The following is a 22,659-nucleotide window of genomic DNA, read 5'->3' as shown; positions in this document are numbered from 1 at the left end:
ACTTTAAACATCTGAGTAGTCCAGTGGGCTTCAATGGAACAACTTACATGTTTAAAGTTATTCACCTACTTAAGTATTTGGCTGAATCAGGGCCTAATATCCAGTTTATGTTCTGAGTGAAAATGTTCAATCATCTCATGATAGTCTCCATTTTTCACTTTGCAAAAACAGCCATACATTTTGCCATAATTCAGCCTGCTTGATAATTTCTGCTCAACTTTGACCTAGAGCTGGACGGGCTGAAGTGAGGAAGCTGGCTGAACTGGGTGTGATAGACTGCACATCACCAGCACACACAGTGCCTAGATCAAGCCAATGCCATTAGTTCAAGAACACTACATTCATTCACAGCTTTGACAGAAGAAACCCTTACATTTGCACGTGTTTTCTTGCTAGATTTTCAAATTTAACCTCTCATAACATGGTTCTGGCTAAAGCACAGTTTTTATATGGTTTCATCTGTTACACATACATTGTTTCAATAAACTGCTCCTATTGCATGTATTTGAAAATAACACGAAAGAGACTACATATCTGCTGACCCAGGAACAGTAGTAAAGCAAGAAACTTCTCTTTTTGCAAATCTTCTTCTAAAAAGTGCTTTGAAACCTCTTCAAAAGAAAAAAAATCAGCCTTAAGATTTAAGAGATTAGATTTTACATAAGGAATGTTGGTATGTTGTATAAGCAGGTATATGAACAGTAAGCAACATCTTGGTATCTCAACAGTCAAGTAATTCATAGCTGGATATCATTTGCATATCAACAGCAATAACACTGATATTTCAATATAATTACAGATATAAAGATTCTGCCCAAAGCAGAGAACATAAAGGAGAGATGCTCAAGAATGTCAATGGCCATTGAAAAAACTTTTTTTCACTTACTTAATTGGCCTCTCAGAGTTGGTAAGACAACTCCCACCTGTTCATGCTCTCTGTATGTGTGTGTATATATATCTCCTCAATATATGTTCCATTCTATATGCATCCGAAGAAGTGGGCTGTAGCCCACGAAAGCTTATGCTCTAATAAATTTGTTAGTCTCTAAGGTGCCACAAGTACTCCTGTTCTTTTTGCGGATACAGACTAACACGGCTGCTACTCTGAAACCTGTCATTATGCAATGGCCATTGAGTTATACAGTATTGAGTGGTCCAACAACACTAACAATGATAAAAAATATCAATAATTGGAGTTAGACTTATGTACTTTCAATAATCTAGGCTCCATTCTGAAAACTTGATTGAAAGTTTTCACTTAAAGACAAAGCAAGTGTGCATGATGCTGTCAATCACATTTTGAGCACTTTTTGTTCCGTTTGATTAAAAAAGAGCATAAAAACTAGATGAAAATTTGAAAGAAAAGTTGGTACTAGATTTGTTTTTTCACTATTTGTAGGAGGCTAGCTTACTGACACTAACTTGCTGGTAGAATTATATTCTTCACCCACTTGCCAGACCATTTCACTCTTCAAATCCTGTCCATTAGTGATACATTTCCCATAGGATCAAATTTAAACTTCTCATTCATGTCCTCAAGGCCTTACACACAGCCTACATATTCCATTTTATGTCTTATGGTGTTTATCCAGATTCCCCCCTTCACCAACTAGTTTGTATGTTCCACCAATGACGGCAAATACATCGTCCTGTTCATTTCTTCTCCCACTTCATCTATGTGCCTTCTTCCCTACTGCTCTTATTCATGGATTGGCTTCCCCTACTGCATTGTGCCATCTCATCCTCCTAAATCCCTGCTAAAGATTCACCTCTTCAGCAGGCAATCAATTGCCTTATCTGCCTCAACATTATTAAGAGGATGCAGTAAAGAAAGTCAGAGGAAGAAAATATTCTAAATTATCTTCCCTCTACATTTCCCCATCTCATGTTATCTGTGTCTGACTTTTAGGATGCAAGATCCTTGGAAGAGAGATTGTTTTTACTGGTATCCGGTACAGCGCTACACTGCTACTGAATAATGTAATACTGGTACCATGTAGCTTTGGTGATGCTACAGCAAAAAACTGGCATTTAAATAAAACAACAGATTTACTTTTTCTGTGAATGGAAATAACCACGGCTAGCAAGCATTCCTTCAACAGCAAAATGAGGACTGTCTCTAATGTACATTGTTGGTTTTAATCCCTATCATAACTTATATATCTGCCTCCAAAAACAGTAAATAGTGAAGTTGTTGGGAATCTGATGTTTCCATAATAGGAGCTGTATGATCAACAGATTGAGCTGACACAAAATCTGTCCACGAAGCAGAAAGATTATTCATACCAAAGATAGAAAAGATCATTACAAATATCTTCTGAGGATTTTAAAAGACTGACAACTGGTCTATCTGGGTTTAGCAATGTATTGATGGTGTTACAGAGTTGCAGGACAGCTATTCACTGTAGTAACAATCACTGAAAAATTAACCACTTCAGCCTTAACTAAAGCTTTGTAATAATCCAGCAAGTGAAATTTCCGGGCCTTGATAAATGACACTTATTTGGCTTCTAGGAACTCCCCTTTTTACCTTCCAAACACTGAAAATGGGGCATTCATATTAAAAGATTGCCCATGTCACAGTTCGTAAATGTGCTTAAGATACTATGAAAGAACTTAGCTGGTTGCTCTAGAAAATCCAAAAGTACATTTAAATCAAACTTTGCTTGTAGCACTCTATGTTACATTACTGATTGTGGAATTAAGGCAGATTAAATATATCTTGGCTAAATTCAAAATAATGCGCATCAGCAAACACATTCTTAATTCATTCTATACAGTAGTTGAGGCTCTGAACTTGTAGGACTCTTTGAAGGAAAGACTTATGAGAGCCATGGATAACTGGGAAGAGGCCTGCCCATGTATAGCAGCAATTAAAAAGGCTATGGTTAAAATATATGTAACTGGAGATTAAACCAATAGCAAATATTAAAGATTACATATAATAATAATATTATTATTATATTATATAATAATATTATAGACTAGTGGTACAGTTTCACCTATGTACTGTTTTGGTTGCCTCAGCTAGAAAAAAATGTCACCCAAAATCGTGTGTGATAGATTGTGTGCACTCACACACACAACTCAAAGAATATAAAAGTTCAGAGAAAGACATAGCAGGAGTTTACATTTTAAAAAGAAAGATTGAAATTTTAGACTGGAAATGAGAGTTGTAGGAAGGGACTTGTAAAAGTGCTTAAAATGCTATAAGATACAGCAGAAATAGCTGATTCTTTTTTAATCTGGAAGCATGGCTGGGTATGTCAACACTACAAAATTAGTTCGATTTCTATAAATCGATTTTATACAGTCAATTGCGTATGTCCACACTAAGCGCATTAAATCAGCGGAGTGTGTCCTCACTACCGTGGCTATCATCAACTTACGGAGCGGTGCACTGTGGGTACCTATCCCACAGTTCCCACAGTCGCCGCTACCCATTGGAATTCTGGGTAAGCTCCCAATGCCTGATGGGGCAAAAACATTGTTGTGGGTGGTTTGGGGTATATGTCGTCAGTCGCCCCTCCCTCCATGAAAACAACAGCAGATAATCGTTTTGTGCCTTTTTTCCTGGATTACCCATGCAGACGTCATGGCAAGCATGGAGCCCGCTCAGCTCACCATCACTGCTGCTGTTGCATCAGGGAGGCTTTGAAAACCAGTTTCATGACTGGCCAGGCTTCGGTGTGACAATTGTGTGTGTTTCTCCTTGATGCAAACCCACCCCCTTTGTTGATTTTAATTCCCTGTAAGCCAACCACCCTCCCCCCTTCGAAATAAAGTAACTATTGTTTTGAAACCATGCATTCTTTCTTTATTAATTAAAAAAAATGAGATAACGGACAAAGTAGGGGTGGGGGAGAAGGGAAGGACAAGGCCACATTGCTTATTGTAGCCACACTAAAAATCAAACTGTTTGAATGACAGCCTTCTGTTCCTTGGGCCATCCTCTACAGTGGAGTGGCTGGGTGTCCAGAGACTCCCCGCCCCGCGTTCTTGAGCGTCTGGGTGAGGAGGCTATGGAACATGGGGAGGATGGTAGGCGGTTATACAGTGGATGCAGCGAGGGTCTGTGCTCTTGTTGGCTTCCTGCAGCTCCAACAGACACTTGATCATGTCCGTTTGCTCCCCCATTAGCCTCAGCATCGCGTCCTGCCTCCGCCCTTCATGCTCACGTAATTCTTTCCTGGCCTCTGCCACTGAATTAAGCTGTGCTCTATCAATGTAGGAGGACTGCATGAGCTCGGAAAACATGTCATCACGTGTGCGTTTTTTTCGCCTTCTAATCTGCAATAACCTCAGGGACGGAGATGATGAGGGAGTGTAGAAACATTCTAAGCTCTACGATTCTGCGGGGACTGTATGGTCACCTGTGCTGCTGAGTTCGCCACACTGACCAAACAGGAAATGAAATTCAAAAGTTCCCGGGGCTTTTTCTGTGTACCTGTCTAGTGCATCGGAGTTTAAAGTGCTGTCCAGAGTGGTCACAATGGAGCACTCTGGGATAGCTCCCGGAGGCCAATACCGTTGATTTGCATCCGCACTACCCCAAATTCGACCCAGCAAAGTCGATTTTAGTGCTACTCCCCTTGCCAGGAAGGAGTACAGAAGTCGATTTTAAGAGCCCTTTAGGTCGACAGAACAGGGTTGGTTGTGTGGACGCTTTCATTTTTAAATCGACCTAACGCGGCTAAATTTGACCTAAGCCTATAGTGTAGACCAGGCCTAAGATTTCAAGTTTTCTAAATTGTCTTTCCATACCCTTCATATACTATTCTTTTAAAAACAGCATGCAAACCTCTTCTTATTCATGAATGACAACAGCTTCCCCTTGCCAGAGTGTTGAATCCAAAATTTACTGAGAGTTCTTACATTCTTCCAAAGATGTCTCGTCATTCATCTCCCCTTTTTATATTTTAGCTCAGTACACACACACACAAGTATTTTATAGAAAATTACATTCTGGTACACCACTTTGCAATTTCAATGTTAGCCTTTTTGAGGTTTTGTTTTCTCCCAGTATTTGGACATATTCTTCTCAGTGGTATGGTATATCATGGATCAACTAAAACCTAGTACAATGAAAATTCTGTTAATAGGACAAAATGTCTTTGGGAGGTAGCCCTTACTTATGGTATGTATTTCTAAGTCACCTACCACCTTGTTATCTAAGTGCCCCGGACTCCAACTCTTAGAATTATTCTTTAAAGGTGATATGAAGGCCACAACTTATTACTCTGATTTTGCAATTCTTACATGATCTTCCCATTTTTATGTGTATCCATATTTTATGCTTATTATCTTTATTGTTTTTAAAGTACTTATGGGTATAGATCCACTATACTTAGTTGTTAAGTTTGATTATTCCCAGTTACTAAATTCATGTGTTGTATTGAGAATCTTCAAAGACATTTGTGTGTGTGTTTGGAGATGGGGAAAGGTTTGGTAAGTAAAATGTTATTATTCTGTTTCTTTAGATTCATCTGCATTTTCTCATCCTCCTCCTTAGAATTCATTAAATGCAACAGTTTTCTATTTAAATCTCTGAATTATATCAACTCATGATCCACTTCCTCTTCAAAGTCATTAATAACTACAAATAACATTGCTAGTCCCAATACAATCCCAGAAGTGTATTTCTGTTCTCATCTTTGCATATGTATCCATATCTGTCTATATATTCCTGTTCACTGTAGTGTCAGAGCACATCCTAGTACAGATCTGTCGCATCTTACGTGCATTTAACATGCACGAATTCAGCTTTACGCGGTTGGCAAAAACAAAACAAAAAAAAACAAAAAGAGAAAAATAACAATTTAAATACTGTTCCTGTAGTGCGGGTGATTCCACCGCCATTACACTCAATGTAATTTTGACTATATGCGGTTTTCGCTTTATGCGCTGACCGCGGAATGTAACCCCAGCATAAGATGAGACAGATCTGTACTTTAACAAATGAAAATGTTCTCTCTCTTCCCTGTCTCCAAAAAGCAAGTTTAGACTTAATGAGTGAATCTGTGAGAATGAGGGTACTATTGTAGGGAAGCCGGGGCGAAGAGGTGGCTATTACAGTTTGTTCTGAATATGGTGAAGTTGTAGTCATGTTTATTCCTTAGCCATGGTCCAGTTCATGTGAAAGTTATTTTTCCCACAGTCACAAGCCTACCCCTACCAGATGATAGCATCATCTTTCCAGTGGAATAAGAGAGCCTGATCATGGAGGGAGGGAAGGATGGTTTCTCAGGCAACCAGAACTACTCCTATGGAGATCCTTGAAAATCAAATCTAATTAAAAGCCTTTTGGAATTCTAAGAAAACTATATCTATTGGGTCCTCCTTATCAGCAATTTCATTAACATTTTCAAAGAATTCTAATGGTTCAGGGAAGGACTTTTTTGCTTTACAAAAGCCATGCAGTTTGACCCTATCAGTTCATAGATATCATGCAGGTGTTTTAATAGTTTGTGATTATACCAGAGGATAAATGTTCAGCTAGTATAAATTGACTTACCCCTGATCTGGCTCAGTGTCTCCTTGTATGGGAAGTATTCCACCTGACAATCACACACATCAATTAAAATCATTTGTGAGAACTTATATAGGCAACAGAAGTGTGAAAGGTATTTTCTGAAAGAAATGTTGGTTAAATTAATAGCAATATATATATTATAGATAAAACAAATTAAGTATCTGATCCAAATCCCACTGAAATCTGTTTCATGTACCATGTACTGGGTAATCACATGAAAGGACTCCGTGCTTGTAAAACTAAACTAGCTCTTTATTAAGAGAACTATTTACAGAGATGTTGCAAGTGCAGCTAACATCCCAACCAGGTGCATTCACACTGGCTCTCTGGTGCCTTCTTCAAACTGTTCCCTCCTGCAACCTGTGTTCCTGCCTATAAGATACATACAGGTTGCTACAAAATCAAAGAGAATCTTTCTGCTGACTTCAATGGGCTTTGGAAATCCCCTAAGTCATTTACTCTATTGCCCTAATAATGCAGGCTCATGTTTTACAGTATATATATCTCATGGTGCTTTGTCCTGTTTAGTTTAATGTATCTTTGAGTTCTAGAAACTAGAAATTATTACATTATACTTAATTATTTGAAATGGTGCTAATAATGTGTTACACATGTGTTAATAAGTGAGAATTCACTTCCAAAAAAATAGCATGAGATAGAGAGAGAATCTTGAACCAGAAATATTATTTTTGAATTGTTTGAGCTTTACACGTTTTATTTTCCAGTTGTTCTATTTGAACAATCTGCACCATATTGATATACTCTGAGCCTTTAGGGAGACTGTTCAAATCTGTAACTTGAACTTACAGAAGTGTCAAGTATTAACAACTGTTCTTCGTTCTACTGGTGCTGAGCATTGATCCACCTGAGGCATTAGTGTAAGATAATTTGTTCCCTTACCTTTCCTCTAATACAGTGGGCAAGTGCACTGAGATGCTTTCCTTTATCTATTCTATTTTATATAGGTTCTTATACTGCCCTCATCACTGTAGTATCTCAGTGTCTTCTGTAATGCATTAAGCAATGTGACTAATGTCTGTCACATGTGGTTCATTCTTTCTCTCATCCTCTTCTCAGAGGGAGAATTGTGGGTGCAATGTAATGTTTTGTTTTGATCGGTTTTCATATTATTTATTTATTTATTTATTTTGCAGGGGGCATTTAAATGTACATGTTGCTCTGTGTTTATATTAGAAAAGGCAGGTTGAAAAAAAGTGTGCCTTGCACTTGAAGTGCAAGGTGGTGAGGTTTGTTATAGTATCTAATTGCTGTCAGTTTGTTCCATAGTCTTGTATCTTCCCCTGAGAAAATTCAATATCCTGAACAGACAACCTTTACCCTTACTGTAGAAACTTCTGAGAAGTAGAGTTGTCGCCAGAGTCTTCAATCTCAGAGTTTTAGGTGATCTTTTAGATATGCTTGTCCAGACCACTGGGCATCTAAAAGTGAGAGGACCAAGACCTTGAACTTGACTCAATATTCTATGGGAAGACAGAGTGGAGAGCAGAGGACAGGTTTGATTTGCTTGTTGTAGTCTGTTATGCTGAAAAGACACTTTGCAGCTTCTTCCTTCAAATTGATTAATTGAAATCAAGAGGATAACTAATAAGGTTCCAATATAAAATAATCTTCCCCTAGTTAATCCAGTCCCTTCTTTTCATGTCTAGCTGTGGGTGTAGGAACTTTTTCTCTATGCCTAGAAAAAGTTTCTTGTTTTTTTAACCAAAAATCTCCAGTTATTTTGTTATAGTTTAGAAATTTTAGGTAAAGATTGAAAGCTTTTAGGTAGGTACAGGAATTTTAAATTCTTTCTATGCTGTTTAGGTTCCCACATTTTCTCTAGTTAAGTTCCAGGCCATCATAACTACTCCAAATGGCCAGACTTCATTAGCGTGTTTCATATCTTTTCCATATTCCTGGAGTTGGCTGAACATGTGTGCTACCTTGAGGAACACCATTACCTAGGAATCACTGTTCATGCTTAGTTTCTAGCCTTCTTCATGACTAAGGTCCTATAAGTCAGCACCTCAGAATCATCTCCTGGTCAGAGCCCCATATCTGTCCAAGGACAGATTAGGCTTTCATTTGTTTCAAAGCCCTTACAAATGAGGAAACAGAAGCTTTCATTGCCAGGAGCAGCCTTTTCATCTGCCTCCAAGTTGGCAGAACATTTTGATTCTGATTCCTGGGCTGCGCCTTCTCGACCCCTTCTAGCAAGGGCCACAGCCTGGCAGGTATCTGGACCTGAGCTCCACTCTGCTCCCCCAAGCCTGCCCAGCACTGCTCTGTCCAAGGTGCTGCTCCTTAGCTCAGGAGCCAGTCCTTAACCCTCTCTAGTCAGGGAGTGACCGACTTCTCTGCTAGGCAGCCTTTATACAGGACCTACCCCAGCCCTGATTGACTGCATCTTTCCCTGCCCTGATTGGCTCTCCCCAGGCCTTCTCTGATTGGCTGCTGGTCTGCACAGCCTCTCAGGCCTGGTTCAGCCCTTTTTCTCAGGAGGCGGGGCACTGCCCCACCACAGTACCCATTGTTCAACAGAGGGATCCAATTAAGGTCTCCTTCTGGTCTAGAAGATGTATCTGAGTCATCTGATTCTGTGTCCTGGGGATGCCTGGTTCAGCATCACGACCACCAAGACAGATCAGAAGTTTACCTAGACAGTTCACAGGACTAGGGAACTGCATCTTTGGCGGTTCACATTCTTCACTAGAAGCCAATGCTTAGTTTTTGAGCTCTCTGGGGTAATTTTATGTAGTTGGTGTTATACCAGACCATTAACACCCCAGGTTTCATTCCAAAACTTCATTCTTACCTTAGGAAATTTAGTTCTATAACCTGGATATTAGGAAAGTGCAGAGTTCTCTTTTTATTTGAATAATACTAAGATATTTAGGAAGTCACCAAAACTTTTTGTATCTATTAGAGATCAGAGTAAATGAAATACTATTTCCATGCAGAGCCATTCAAAATGAATTGTACATACTGAAACACATTACACTTTGACTAGCCTATTCATACTGGAAGATCTTAGGGCTCATTCTACTAAAACTATGGTGTCTTTGATGGTTTATCCCCAGTAAGGCTGCCATTATAGAAATCTGCATGGTTACTATCTAGTGCTCTATATACACCTTCATCAGGGCTCACCCTCTCTTTACTTGATATCTACATCTGACAATCAATTTGAGAGTGCAGTTCTAAATTAATTACAAGTCATCAGCCCACATTCCTGGAGTCAAGGTGTTGTACTGATAGCTAGAATCCCACATAATAAAAAGAATATGCAGTCAATTCCTAGTAAATGTAGTTGTTTGAAAGTGTTGGTTCCATATATTCACAATACCTTTCCATCTTCCTATCTCTCCTTTGGAATTCTACTCTTATAGGATTCTAGGCTTTAGCAGAAGGAACTGAGATGTTTGGGGACCACACAGCCTATTAGAACCTTGGTTCTGAACATTTGGTGCTTTGTGGGGGTGAAGCTTGTGCAGTCCCAAGGTGCACTGTTTTTCTGGAAGGTTTCTGAAGCCCAATAGCTCCTGTGGGTGCTTCCCATAAGGGTGAATGTCCACAGTTATTGCTAAGTAATCTTTCTTTCTTTCTTTCTTTCTTTCTTTCTTTCTTTCTTTCTTTCTTTCTTTCTTTTTCTGATCACTGAAATCACTTTAGTAATTGAACTTGTAATAGAAAATCATATTGTCAACACTATGAAAAAGCCTGGAATGCTCAATAAAGCTAAAGGTGTTTGTTGTAAAGATTATTTAGAATGATCATTATCGTGGCTTCTTTCCCAGACCTAGACAATTTTTTTTAAAGGACCAAATGCTATGGTTTTATACTCAATAACAACATTCTTAACAGTGTTCTAAGATCAATATATTTTTTCACCATTTGTTCATTTCAGTGGTTATTATTCACCCATAAATAATTACAAAAACTTTTGTAATATCGAATTCCTGAGAAAACAATTGTCTTCATTAGCATCTGTCAGTGTTCTAAATGAACCCGGTTGAGAAGCTGTTCCTTCAACAGTGCACTGCATTATATCAATGGATAAACTAAGTTCTCAATTTAATAATTTATTTCTTTACTCTTTCATCATATTGTTAGCACATTTAGGTGTATAATTCTGGTCTAAGAGACTGCATAATAATGTAAAAAATCCTGTGTGCAAATATAGCATCTATACATTAATACATAATTTATGCAGCCTAATATACTTCCTTATTTATCAATCTTCTAAATAGGCTGTATTATTTTTCCCATAGGGATATGATGATGGATATGGGGGTGAATATGATGACCCAAGCTATGAGGCATATGATAACAGTTATGCCACCCAAACACAGAGGTAAGCAATTGTAATTATAAATTGTTTATTCAAATGAACTACTAGACCTCGCCTTTGTTCTCCTATTCATTTTGTAAAATGTGAATTTTAAATCTTACTTTCTGACAGCAAACAATTCTTCAAAACATCCAAATAATTTTTGAAATACTTTTAATCAAATGTAATAAAAAAAGACTACCAGAGTTAACATACAAGATTACCAGAATTAATGAAAGAATGCAGAAAAAAATATATTTCTAGAATCATTTCAAATTTTAGCCTAAATTTAAAAAGAAATCCAAGTGATTATCCCTTTCCTCTACCTTGTGTCTCTCTGAGTTTTTCTTTCTAGAGTGTGAAGTCTTCAAGGCAGATATCATACTTTCCTTCCTGCTTGTACAGCTCATAGCACATCATGAGCTCTACCAGAAACAAGTAATAAATAACAATGATGGTGGTAAACACTTGTGATTAGTCAACATACACTAACAAAGACAACTGCAGTACTTTATATCTGTAACCTTAGGTTTGGGGGCAAACAACCTATCGACTTTTAAGACAGTTTGATAAATTTATTAACAGGATTATATTATGCGGTTGGTTGTGATTGACTCAGTGACCCAGCAGGTCTTTTCCCTTCCTCTATCCCAGGGGTTCCCAAACTTGGTTCATGGCTTGTTCAGGTTAAGCCCCTGGAGGGCCGCGAGATGCTTTGTTTACCTGAGCGTCCGCAGGTATGGCCGTGCAGCTCCTAGTGGCCGTAGTTTGCCATTCCCAGCCAATGGGAGCTGCAGGAAGCAGCGCGGGCCGGGCCACCACTTTCCACATCTCCCATTGGCCAGGAACGGCAAACCTAATCCAAATTTGATTGAGAAGTTTATTCAAAAAGATTATTTAACTTTAAACAACTGTTCTGTGGTCTGGGAACACACTTAGCTTTGGTGGTCCTTTAATAAAAGGCTGTATTTTGATAGCCAGGGACGATTTATAGCAGTAAAACCAGCCACTGTTACTTTATTGAACCATTCTCCAGTTGAAGGAAGGGGGAAAAAAACGAAACCACACACCAGTCTGTCGGTTATTTCAGTAATTCTAATTCACATCAGACTACCTCATAGTGAATCAGTTACCCAATTAATTGAGTAAATCCAAAGATATGGAAATGGTGTGCCTGAAGAACCACTGAAACTAACTTGTTTTGTGCCAGCTACTGTCTCAACAACATTCCGAAGCAATACTTTAGCACAGTGTTCCCCAACTTTTCATGTCATGGCCCCTCTCGCCCCTCTCTGTGTCCCCTGCCCCAAGCTGCGGTCAGGATCCAGAGCTGTGAGCAAGGCTCAGCTCCTGCGGGGTGGGGGCTGGGGCCCAAGCCATGGCCAGACCAGGAGCCGGGGGCTGAGAGTGGGGCCATGCCTGGAGTTCGGGTCGTGGCCAGGAGCTGTAGCTGAGAGCAGGGGCCATGGCTGGGTGAGGGTCCAGAGTGGGACTGGGTGGTGCTCCCTCTCCACCCCGTGTGGGGCTTGGCCCAGCCCTGCCTTACCCCCAGAACACTCCTCTATGCCCCCCTAGGGGGGTGCACTCCACAGTTTGGGAACCATTGCTTTAGCATAAAGGACAATTAAGGCACCCAAGTTTGAAAACGTTGGTTATGTCTTTACTCTTTGAGGATAATGACAATAATCTTCATGGGCTAGTGGTGAAATCATCTTTTATTACTAATGTAGCTAATAAAGGGCAACTGTTTACCATTTAATTGCAGATACATTCCTAATCCTCCATGTGGTTTCAGGCATATTCTGTGAATACAGCTTGTCATCTTATTTTCACTTAAACTGCATGTCAAAAACTATTCTTGAACTGGCCATTCAGAGGACACCATCAGTGGCAGTGAAGGAAAGAGGTCAGATTACAGAATGACAAATGAAGGTGTAAAAAGGGAAAGATAAAATCTCTTACTGAATTAGTGGGGTTCCCAGCAAACAAACAAGCAAAGAAACACATTTTCCCATAGAGTGTTATGCACTTCAGAGATTTCAGGTCCTAAAATTAACATGTTCACTGCTGAGTACTTCACTGATGAAGATACCCATCAGAACCATCTTCAGCTCTAGAACTGCTGTAGTGGTAAGTGAGATGAATAAGAAAGCAATGCCTTTGGTAAGTATTTGTTGTAGAACCAGTGAAGATGTTAAAAGGGCTTTGTAACATGTGACTGCTTTCATGTATACTTTAACCACACTTCAGAAGTAGTGGTATATTAGTTGCTGCATATTCATAGGCAAATACACCCTCCCAGGCCCACTGACATGGGGGGGAAGGGGACAATTTCCCAGGGGTCCAGGCAATTTAAAAGGGCGGCTGCGAACCCCAGGCCCTTTTAAATCGCATGGATGAGCAGCAGGGCTCCTAGGCATGCTCTGGGGGACCCCACGGGCCATCACAATTGGCCAGCGTGGTCGGTCCTGGAAGTGATGGATTCATCACTTCTGCAACAGGCTCTGCACCCCTCTAAGGACAGCCCAGGGGCCCGGAATTGCTGTCAGCGGGCCTGACACCTCCTTGTCTCAAATATACTCCAACTTTTTTGAAAAGTCCATCTCTAGCTACAGTAGCTCATTGTCACAGGAGAAATGGTCTTTGGTTTGGAAATAATAATTAGTTAAAAATCACTATGCTGAGATAATTTTCTATATCATGGCATTAATTTGTAGTTCCTTTGTATATCATATTCCTAAGCAATTAAACAGCATGTCCATTAAACTAATGAGAAAAGACACATTATATTCAAGCTACAACTGCTAGAGATGTTTTATATCCAAAAGAAGACTTAAAAAGGAACCAAAATAACTATGTTAACTAAACTAATATTTATTAACATAGGTTTAGCAGACATTTTTCACAAATGTGAACTAGCAGCAAAGGATTCAAAATACATATTATGTTCCTAAGCAATAAATAAATTGTTTGTTTGTTTCTGTTTTGTATGTAATATATGGCCACATGTAGCCATCCTTACCTCTCACAGTCACCACTTGAAAAATCGTAAGCCAAGAGGCTGCCCTGAAGAGCTAAAGGTGTCAGGAATCCAAGTTCCCTGTATGCCACATATAGTCCCACTGACTTCAGTGGGACCACTAGCAGTGTGAGGCACTACTCAGTGTAAGGGTGGCAAAAATTAATCCATAACTTAAAGGATGATGATGTGAAAGTGCCTGAAATTAATTGTAAATTTTTTGAGAGATCTGATAACCTACATAAATTCCAGTAGGGTTATTGCTAATATGAATGTATCTATGAAAAGTATAGTATCAGAGAACTTCAGAGTGACAGCTGTAGTTTTCATCTAACTGAATTCTGCCTAATATCAGCAGTTTCATTATCAGTAGTCTCATGTGACTAGTCACATTGGCTTCTGTAGAGCAATACTCATAACAAAAACATAACGCAGAAATTGATGTGTTTTCAGCAATTATATATCCATGTCTGTTCTCCTGCAGTGGCATTATGTATACTGTCATGAAGATGCAAGTGTGTTCTAGTTACACACTAATATTATAATAATACAATATTAATAACTATATTAATAGCTTGCACTATTCATTCAAGCAGCAATAGGTTCTGCAAAACTGACTCATATTCATTTAATTACTCAGGCCTATTTTAAATCTAAAACCACAGAGATTAAATTTACAACATTATTGAATTTGAGGGGGGATTTTTTCCTGGTTATTCTTTTCATGTAATTATGTTCATGACACCTATCCATATGTACTGCGTGTGGTCACACAGAAAGAGCATTTTTAGATGCATCCATTAGAACAGAAATCTGTCTCTTACTCAGTAGTCTACACATGTAGAGCACAAACTTGCTGAAGTGAAGTCATGGCAAAACTCTCATTGATTTAAATTATGTAGAATTGGATCTTCACTGTTTTTTTTTGGGGGGGGGGGAGGTTGCCTTACATTCTAGTCCCAGTCCTCCAGCCTTGACTTCAGTGTGACTATTCATACGAGAACTGCAGAATGTGGCTGCATAGGCTGGTAGCATAAATATAGATTAACTATAACCCCTCCATGGAAAAATGGGGCACTAGATGGGGCACTAGATACAAATATGATTCTATACTCCAGCAGTCACTTACTAATTTTTAGTAAGGAAGGCTTGAAGGGTCATGACCGTGCACCACAGCTGAGCAGAGGGGGCATCACATGCGTCAGCTGTACTACCTGTGCACCTGTTGAGAGCTACCACACACCAAGGAGTTCTCTGCTGGGCAAATCCAGCTGCTTTCCACCTTTTTGCACCACTCAGCCCCATTGACTTTTGAGGAATTACCCCAATTAACGCTGGTTTAAGTGGGAGAAGAATCTGGCGCAATATCTGTTTTGTGCTGGAGTAGTTTTCAAAGAAATTTTAAAGAAATATTAAATTAAAAAAATACTGGGTCAGATTCTTCAGCCTGCTTCAACAGTTTTAAGTGGCTAGAAACTAGTTACATCTTCCCAGTGGGTGTAGAGCTAGTGTACCAGGCTGCTATTTCACATCCTGCTCTCCTTGCTCCTGATTAGGAACATTTACAAGTGAATCTGACATTTCCAGGACTAGAACAGTGAATGTTCTTGAATGTATCATTAATGGGCTGAGCAGCTGGTTTGCATATATTTTGCATATTGTGATCAAATCATATTAAGTGATCCAAGTGTCTACCTTCAGGACAGTTTATAATAGAGATGATATCAACTCCTATTCTTTCAGATATTTTAATACTGGCACCGAAATGTGTGCATATCCTTCAGATTATAATTCTACACAATACTGCATAAAATTAACTTTTTCTTATAGCTCTCTTCTCATGTATGTAGCAATGAGGCAGAATTAGCTAAAAATACTAATAAAATTTCTAATAAAAAATTAGAAACCAAATATTTAACAGAGGGTCTAGAGAGCAAAGACACAATTACACATGTCCACTTATTCTACTAATCATTAAAAAACAGGAAGAAACATAGCAATCGCCACATCACAGGGGACTTAGACTATGGTCTAGCTACACAGCAGCTTCTTAAAGAAATACGCTCATCAATATTGCTTTATTTTTAGGCTAGGTCTACACTGGGGGGGGGGGGTCGACCTAAGATATGCAACTTCAGCTACGCGAATAGCTGTCAGCGTATCTTAGGTCGATTTACCTGGCCGTGAGGACGGCGGCGACTTGACCGCTGCTGCTCCCCCGTCGACTCTGCTTCCACCTCTTGCCTCAGTAGAGTTCCGGAGTCGACGGCAGAGCAATCGGGGATCAATTTTAAGATGCGATAAATTGATCCCCGATAGATCGAACACTACCCGTCAATCCGGCAGGTAGTGTAGAAGTACCCTTAGTCTTAAACAATATCCTGTGACCCACATTGTAATATCTGAGTGCATATTACAAAAATTAATATGAAAACTGTTGTCTGTCTTGCCTCTGGCATCCATATTCATGGATGAAGCAGGTACTCCCCTACCTACAGGCCAAAATGACAAAAAGGACAGAGTGAACAAAATGTGTCTTGCATCACATCACTAAGCCAAAGCTCTGGCAGACTGCAAGAGGGAATGAATGTCAGAAGCAAGAGTGCCCCAGTCAGAATCCCCTCCTGTTCTTCCTCAGGAGTTGAATCCCATGGAGCAACTGATCACAACTTCCACAACACTAGGGAAAATCTATGTGATTAAATACCCAGGTCACAGGCCATCCATGTCTTTGTAGATGATTACAGCAGTGTTACCATAATGGCTAGGAACCCTAGTCATGGATCAGGACCCCACTGTGCTAGGTGCTGTACACGTAGAACAAAAAGACAGTCCCTGCTCCAAAAAATTTACAATCCAAACACCTAAAAATGTATTTGGAGCCAGTGCAGACCACAGGGCACAGTAGTAGCTGAGATATCTCAGTATTTCCCTATGTAAAGTACAATACAGGTATCATTGGGAGGTAACTATTGGCAAATTTTGACTTTTTAATGATGTTCCCCATAGCGGGGAAATCTTCGCATAGCTCATCACTAATCCATCAGTTCCCCTGGCCCTGATATTTTAACAGAAAACCATCACCTGACTCCCTATTTACCTGCTTACGTGGTCTTGTGGGGGAAGCCTGGCAGGCTGCTACATATTCTGGTGTTGCAGTGTCCTCTTCGGGTGTGACCAGATGTTTACTCTCTTGGCCAAACATCCTTTTCCACTCCATGACCAAATATCCTCTTCCTTTTCCTCTCCAATCCTCAGATGCAATACTCTGAGGGCAACCTCCACACAGCAGAACTGAGAAACTCCATCACTGGATCCCCCTCCCACTTAAGGAGTGAAATCTCTCTTCATTTAAGACAAGTAACCAGCAGTTTTACCTGTACTGGACACAATGACCACAAAAGAAAAACTTGGGCTTGGTTTAGTTTCTGTACAAGTTCTTTATTCTTAAAGCGGAAAACATGCTAAGTATAGAAATGAAGTAGAGCACAAACTGATTTAATTTCCTACCAAATTATTGATGAGTAAATATTTTCAAAAGACATAAAAGACAAAGATACAGAGTTGTTGTCAAAACACTTTCAGTATTATTTGCATGTGCTAACGCTCCCGTACATACTGTAGAGCCTCAGTAAATTGCATTCAGATGTATATGTCCTGATTGCATTCAGCAGTAAACTGTATAGATAGGTATAGATATAATCTTCCCTGAATGTAAAATAAGTTGAAATAAATCCATAATGCCAAAATCTGATACCCTTACTTACGTGGAATAGTGCCTTACTCTGTAATTAGCCCCAGTGTTTTCAGTGTGACTAGCTGCCTGGTATAAAATACTATTTCATACTAGTTGTAGATTAAGGTACCCATGAGTAAAGGTATCAATTCTGGTCCATAGTACTTTGAATAACCTCTAATTTCTGCAACAGAGTCCTTCTTTCTTATATCCCCTGCTGGCACATAGATTGCCTCTCACTTTTGTCTCACCATCTCTGAATATTACAATATAAGAAAATATATAGTTAGCTCTAATCCAGGCAACAGCTGGGAGAGTGGCTGCATGGTTCTTGGTAAAATATCATATACTGTATAATTTTTCTTTCTTGTACCCTCTCCCCATTTTAACCAGCCTGCATTGTATTTATACTATGCTGTATTTCATTTTGGTTTTGTGCTTATATCTACCTGTTCATAAATAAAGATTTCCCTGCATTTTATTTTCAAACCATTGAAATCAATCAAGGCAGCAAGCCTAAAAGATGACATTTTATGTATCTTCACTGCAATCCACTTACAGCATTCATCATTAGAAACTGTTTTCAAATGCCACTTCTCATTTATTTGATTCAATGAGCAAAACTGAATCAAATTGAGTTGCTCTGAAGTAGAGAAAAGTTTGTCTTCTAAATCACTTGTATCCTCTAAAATTCTTGGAAGATTTTTTTCTTCATAGATCTCCACTCTTATGTTTGATGTCCCACTAATAACATTTTTGGAGTAGATTGTACAGTTCTAGAAATTCTCTCTCTCTCTCTCTCTCTCTCTCTCTCTCTCTGTCCTGTATCATTGAATAGGGATCATGGACCATTTGTCTGGCAAATCGTGTCTTTAGAATCCATCATTTTCTACAAAACTCCAAAGAACTTGATGATAATTTTCTCTCATGTTTTGTGTGTGTGCATGTGAGAGAGAGCATATTTGGGGGATGCAGCAGTTATTAGTGTGTCAGTGGTCATAGCAGATAAATGGGAGACAGGTTTCTATTCCAGACTATGCCACTGATTCATTGTTACCTTGGGACCTAATTCTGTAGCTCATCCACTTGTACACTGGTGTAATTCCATTAAGTCCACTGAGTTGCTGCTGATTTATGTTAGTGTAAGATTAGAGTTTAATAGATTTGAGGGCCAGAATGGACCACTGTGATTATCTTCTGTACTCTTCAGGCATACTACTGGTATAGAATTTTACCCACTGATTTCTACAGTGGAGAGAATTATTTCTCCCTGTTACCCTTGTGAACACTATCAAACTGAAGCTCTCAGAATCAGATCCTCCGTTTTCCTTTCTATAAAATTTGCTTGAATATTGTTTGTATGTTCTGAGGCCATGGTCATTTTGTGTTCATTTTCTGGGAATAGTCAGGAACCAAGTTTTATTAGATACCAAATGTTAGATTCATGTAAACTCATCCAGTCAGTGAACAGAATGATATGACGGCCCACATCCTGCAAACACGTATGCACGTGCTTAACTTTAAACATGTGAGTAATTCATTGAAATTTTGTTATATTGAGACTACTCACATGTTTAACTTTAAGCAAGTTTTCAGGGTTGGAGCTAAGTGATTAATCAGAACACCCACAATTAAGCAATACATCTCAAATTATTAATATTCAATACTGCACTCACTGATCAAACTGAAACATTTTCAATCAATTTATAGTATAAAAACATAGTACATTACCTAGCACCTTGGGGCCCTGATCCTGATTTGAACCTTTGGTTGGAACTGCAAAACAAATGATTAATAATAAAATACATTTGAATAACAAATATATTCAAAGAAATAATCCATGGGGAGATACTCCAGGAGCAGAAAAAGAGGTTAGAATTGTCAAGTAAATTATTCCTTTTGCTCTAGCAATAATCCTACTCTGATGATACTTTCAATCAAGAATTACTCCTGAATTTCATGCCTCCAGCCTGAGTCCTATTGGAAACTCTCCTATATTTTAAGATTTTTTATATCCTTATGCACCTGTAAGCTGACTCAAGATCTCTGCCCCACTAAGCATGCTCTAATTAATGTACATCAGTGGTCCCAGCATATTCTCTGAGATCTCTTGAAATTTTCAGATGAAAACTTTTTATTGAAGTTTTCACAAAAATACTTTCAAATATTATTTTGCAAAAAAATTGAAAATTAATTTAGTTTATTGGCTTTCAAATTTTTCCTTCTCTCCTTACTTCTTTGTTTTACCTTTTTGCACTCTTTTCAGTGGCAAAATGGAAAAAAAGAGAAAAGGAGGGAAAGGAGAATGGAACAACAACCCCCCAAAAAATTTCTAAAGCATACATTTTTTAAAAATATATCTTCATGAAAATTTGCTCATTCTCAGAACTTGTGGAAAGCACTTTTTTTTTTTTTTGCAAAAAATCATTATCATTTTCAACAAGCTCTGTTCTCCAACTAGTTCTTATAATCGCAGAAAGCAGGACCTCCCCATACTTCTTATTATATAGATATATAAAAATTCTCTTTTCTCCCTCACTAAATGTAAAAGAAGGTCAGCCCCTCCCAGAAAAGAGAGTGGACAATGGAGAAACAAGACCCCAAAAGGTAGATTCAGAATTTATCACCTCTTCATTTTTATCCCAAAATCATATTTATCACCAACGCTGAGCTGAGGTTGGTGGGTGGAGATGAAAGTCCTACATAACGATATTTATATAAAAGTAGAATTATAAAGGAACTTCAAATCTTGCTAATGAAGAGTAAAGAGTTCAAGGGATGTCCCAATAGACAGTGTAATAACAAACATCATTCCCTAAGTGCTGATGATTCGAGTCTTAGGAAGCAAAGGGTAGACTACAGACACCAAACAATTTGATGAGCATCTTTACGCTAAATGTGAAGGAGTTCAGGGAGCATTTCCATACAGCAAATGTTCTACCAGCACTAACGTGTCAAGCTGAGGGTTTGTTTCTTTGTGTCAATGTCAAATCTTTGGGATTCCCAGGAAAGACTCCCAGGTGCTAAGCTGCTGATACATTCAATGTGTCATTACACTGAGCCTCAATAAGAGGGTAAAGTCTCAAGAGCCACTGGGATTTAACCCCCTTTACTGACTAGCTAGAAGCACTGATATGCCAAGCCTCTTGATGGTACTGGAATGGTGGCAATGAGCCATAGGAGATGCCAATGCAGTTATACCAAAGGTTCTTGCCTAGCCATACCAAGAAGCAGGAAGAATCCAAGTGTGTCTCAGTATTAGTTAACTGATGCGGGCCATGGACTCTTCCTTTTTTGCTGGGAATCCAGATTGTGTCGGAGGCTGGCAAACAGAAAATTGATGCTGTCTTATCTCTGTAAATGAAACAACCTGTGGAAAGACCAGAAACAAATAATAATAATTTTAGAGACATGCAGAAATTAAGAGATTAAGCATTTTGAGTTTAGGAAATCAAAAGAGAAGTCAGGGGACATTAATAAAAACGGTACGTCTACACTGCAGTCAGGAAAGTAATTTACCACTCAGGTAGGCATACTTGCACTAGCTTTGATCAAGCTAGCATGCTAAAAATAGTAGTGGGGCCACAGATATATGGGCTAGCTGCCCAAATTCAATCCTATCTAACCCCGTGGATATATACTAGGACAGTAGGCCCATGCCACCACCTGTGCAGCCATGTCTACACTGCTAGCTTTAGCAGACCAGCTCAATCAAATCTAGCATGGATACATCTACCTGAGCTGGAAATTGTCCCCCTGCAGCTGCAGTGTACACATACCCCTAATGATACCCAATCCCCAACAGAGACAGTAGCATTAAAAGCTGAAGCTGCTTCAATTGGAGCCATTGGACAGCTCCTTCACTGATCATGGTTGCAAAGGAAATGAATAGATTGTTCTGGGCCACTGGGTTACCTGATGTTGGAACAAGCTCAGTAGGATAGTACCCTCAAGTTTGCCTACAAGTGCTTCATTAGTTCAAAAACCTTAAGAGCTGGGAGAGTTTGCTGCACAACTCACAAGTGACATGAAAACCAGAAGCAAGAATTTGGCAATATCTTCAAAGAAACAGAATTATTATGTATTTTTCCCTTACCCACCTTTTGAAGTCCCCTTATGGGAGATGCTAGGCAAGTGAAAGTACTATTGTACAGTATGGACCAGATCCTCAACTCGTTTAAATGGTTGTAGCTCAGTTGAAGTCATTGGAGCCAAGTTTCTGCCCCATGTTACGTCTCCAGAAAAAAAGTCATATTATGTTTTTATATTCTCAGCAGAATGTTGAAGAATTACTTTGAAATGCACTCAGCTATCTTTCATTTTCTATGTTAAAACATCGTGCCATATGGGTATTAGTGATTACCCATGGTCACTCTTACATATTACTATTTAATTTAAAGTTTAATTGTAAGTTTTATGAATTCACAATTAAGCATTTAAATTACACATGAAAAACTTTTAAAAGTATCTGCCTGTGACATGTCTCTCTGTCTCTCATTGGCCTGAACTCAATCTATATCTGGACTTCATCAATCCATGGAAGGTACCCACCCATTGATAGCAAACTGGAAGTGAAGAATACCGTATTCCACTGAAACTATACCTAAGATAATTTAATCAAAATGATAAGCAAGGGGAGATTTACTTTGTTATTTCTGAGAGAAGAAGTGAAGAAATTCCATAACAGGCTCTGAACTTCAGGGCCTTTATTAAAACTATTAAAAAAACAAAAATAAAATCAAGAAACATGTCACCAAAGCTAAGCTATCATTAATACTCTTAAACTAAACTTAGACTAAATCAATCATTCATTCAGTCATCATTAATTCTCCTTCTTGTGGAACATAAAGTGCATGTTTCTTATCACCCATTCCCAGATAGCCCAGTCTCCTGCCAATGTTGTGGCTTGCTCTATATTAAACCTGGGGCAGGCAAGGTCAGAAGCTTTGACATCCTTCCAGGATGTGCTAGGCTGTCTGCGAGGTCTTCTCCATCCAGATTATGTTGGGTTGAAGACATAAAGCTGGTGGGGTGGTATGGAC

At 39.0% G+C, this 22,659-nt stretch overlaps 1 protein-coding gene across 2 annotated transcripts in view; it reads left to right on the top strand.

The window, feature by feature from the left end:
* KHDRBS2 (KH RNA binding domain containing, signal transduction associated 2) overlaps nucleotides 1-22,659 on the top strand; it is a 572,147-nt gene that overhangs the window by 517,144 nt on the left and 32,344 nt on the right. For both annotated transcript variants that reach the window (XM_042848839.2, XM_008163771.4), the window contains one exon: nucleotides 10,804-10,886. In XM_042848839.2, the coding sequence (XP_042704773.1) occupies nucleotides 10,804-10,886 (83 nt within the window). The remainder of the gene's footprint in view (nucleotides 1-10,803; nucleotides 10,887-22,659) is intronic.

Source organism: Chrysemys picta, chromosome 3 (assembly GCF_011386835.1).
Source record: "Chrysemys picta bellii isolate R12L10 chromosome 3, ASM1138683v2, whole genome shotgun sequence".
NCBI lineage: Eukaryota > Metazoa > Chordata > Testudines > Emydidae > Chrysemys > Chrysemys picta.
Note: the sequence above shows the minus strand (reverse complement) of the source record. Positions and strands in the feature narration are given on the sequence as shown.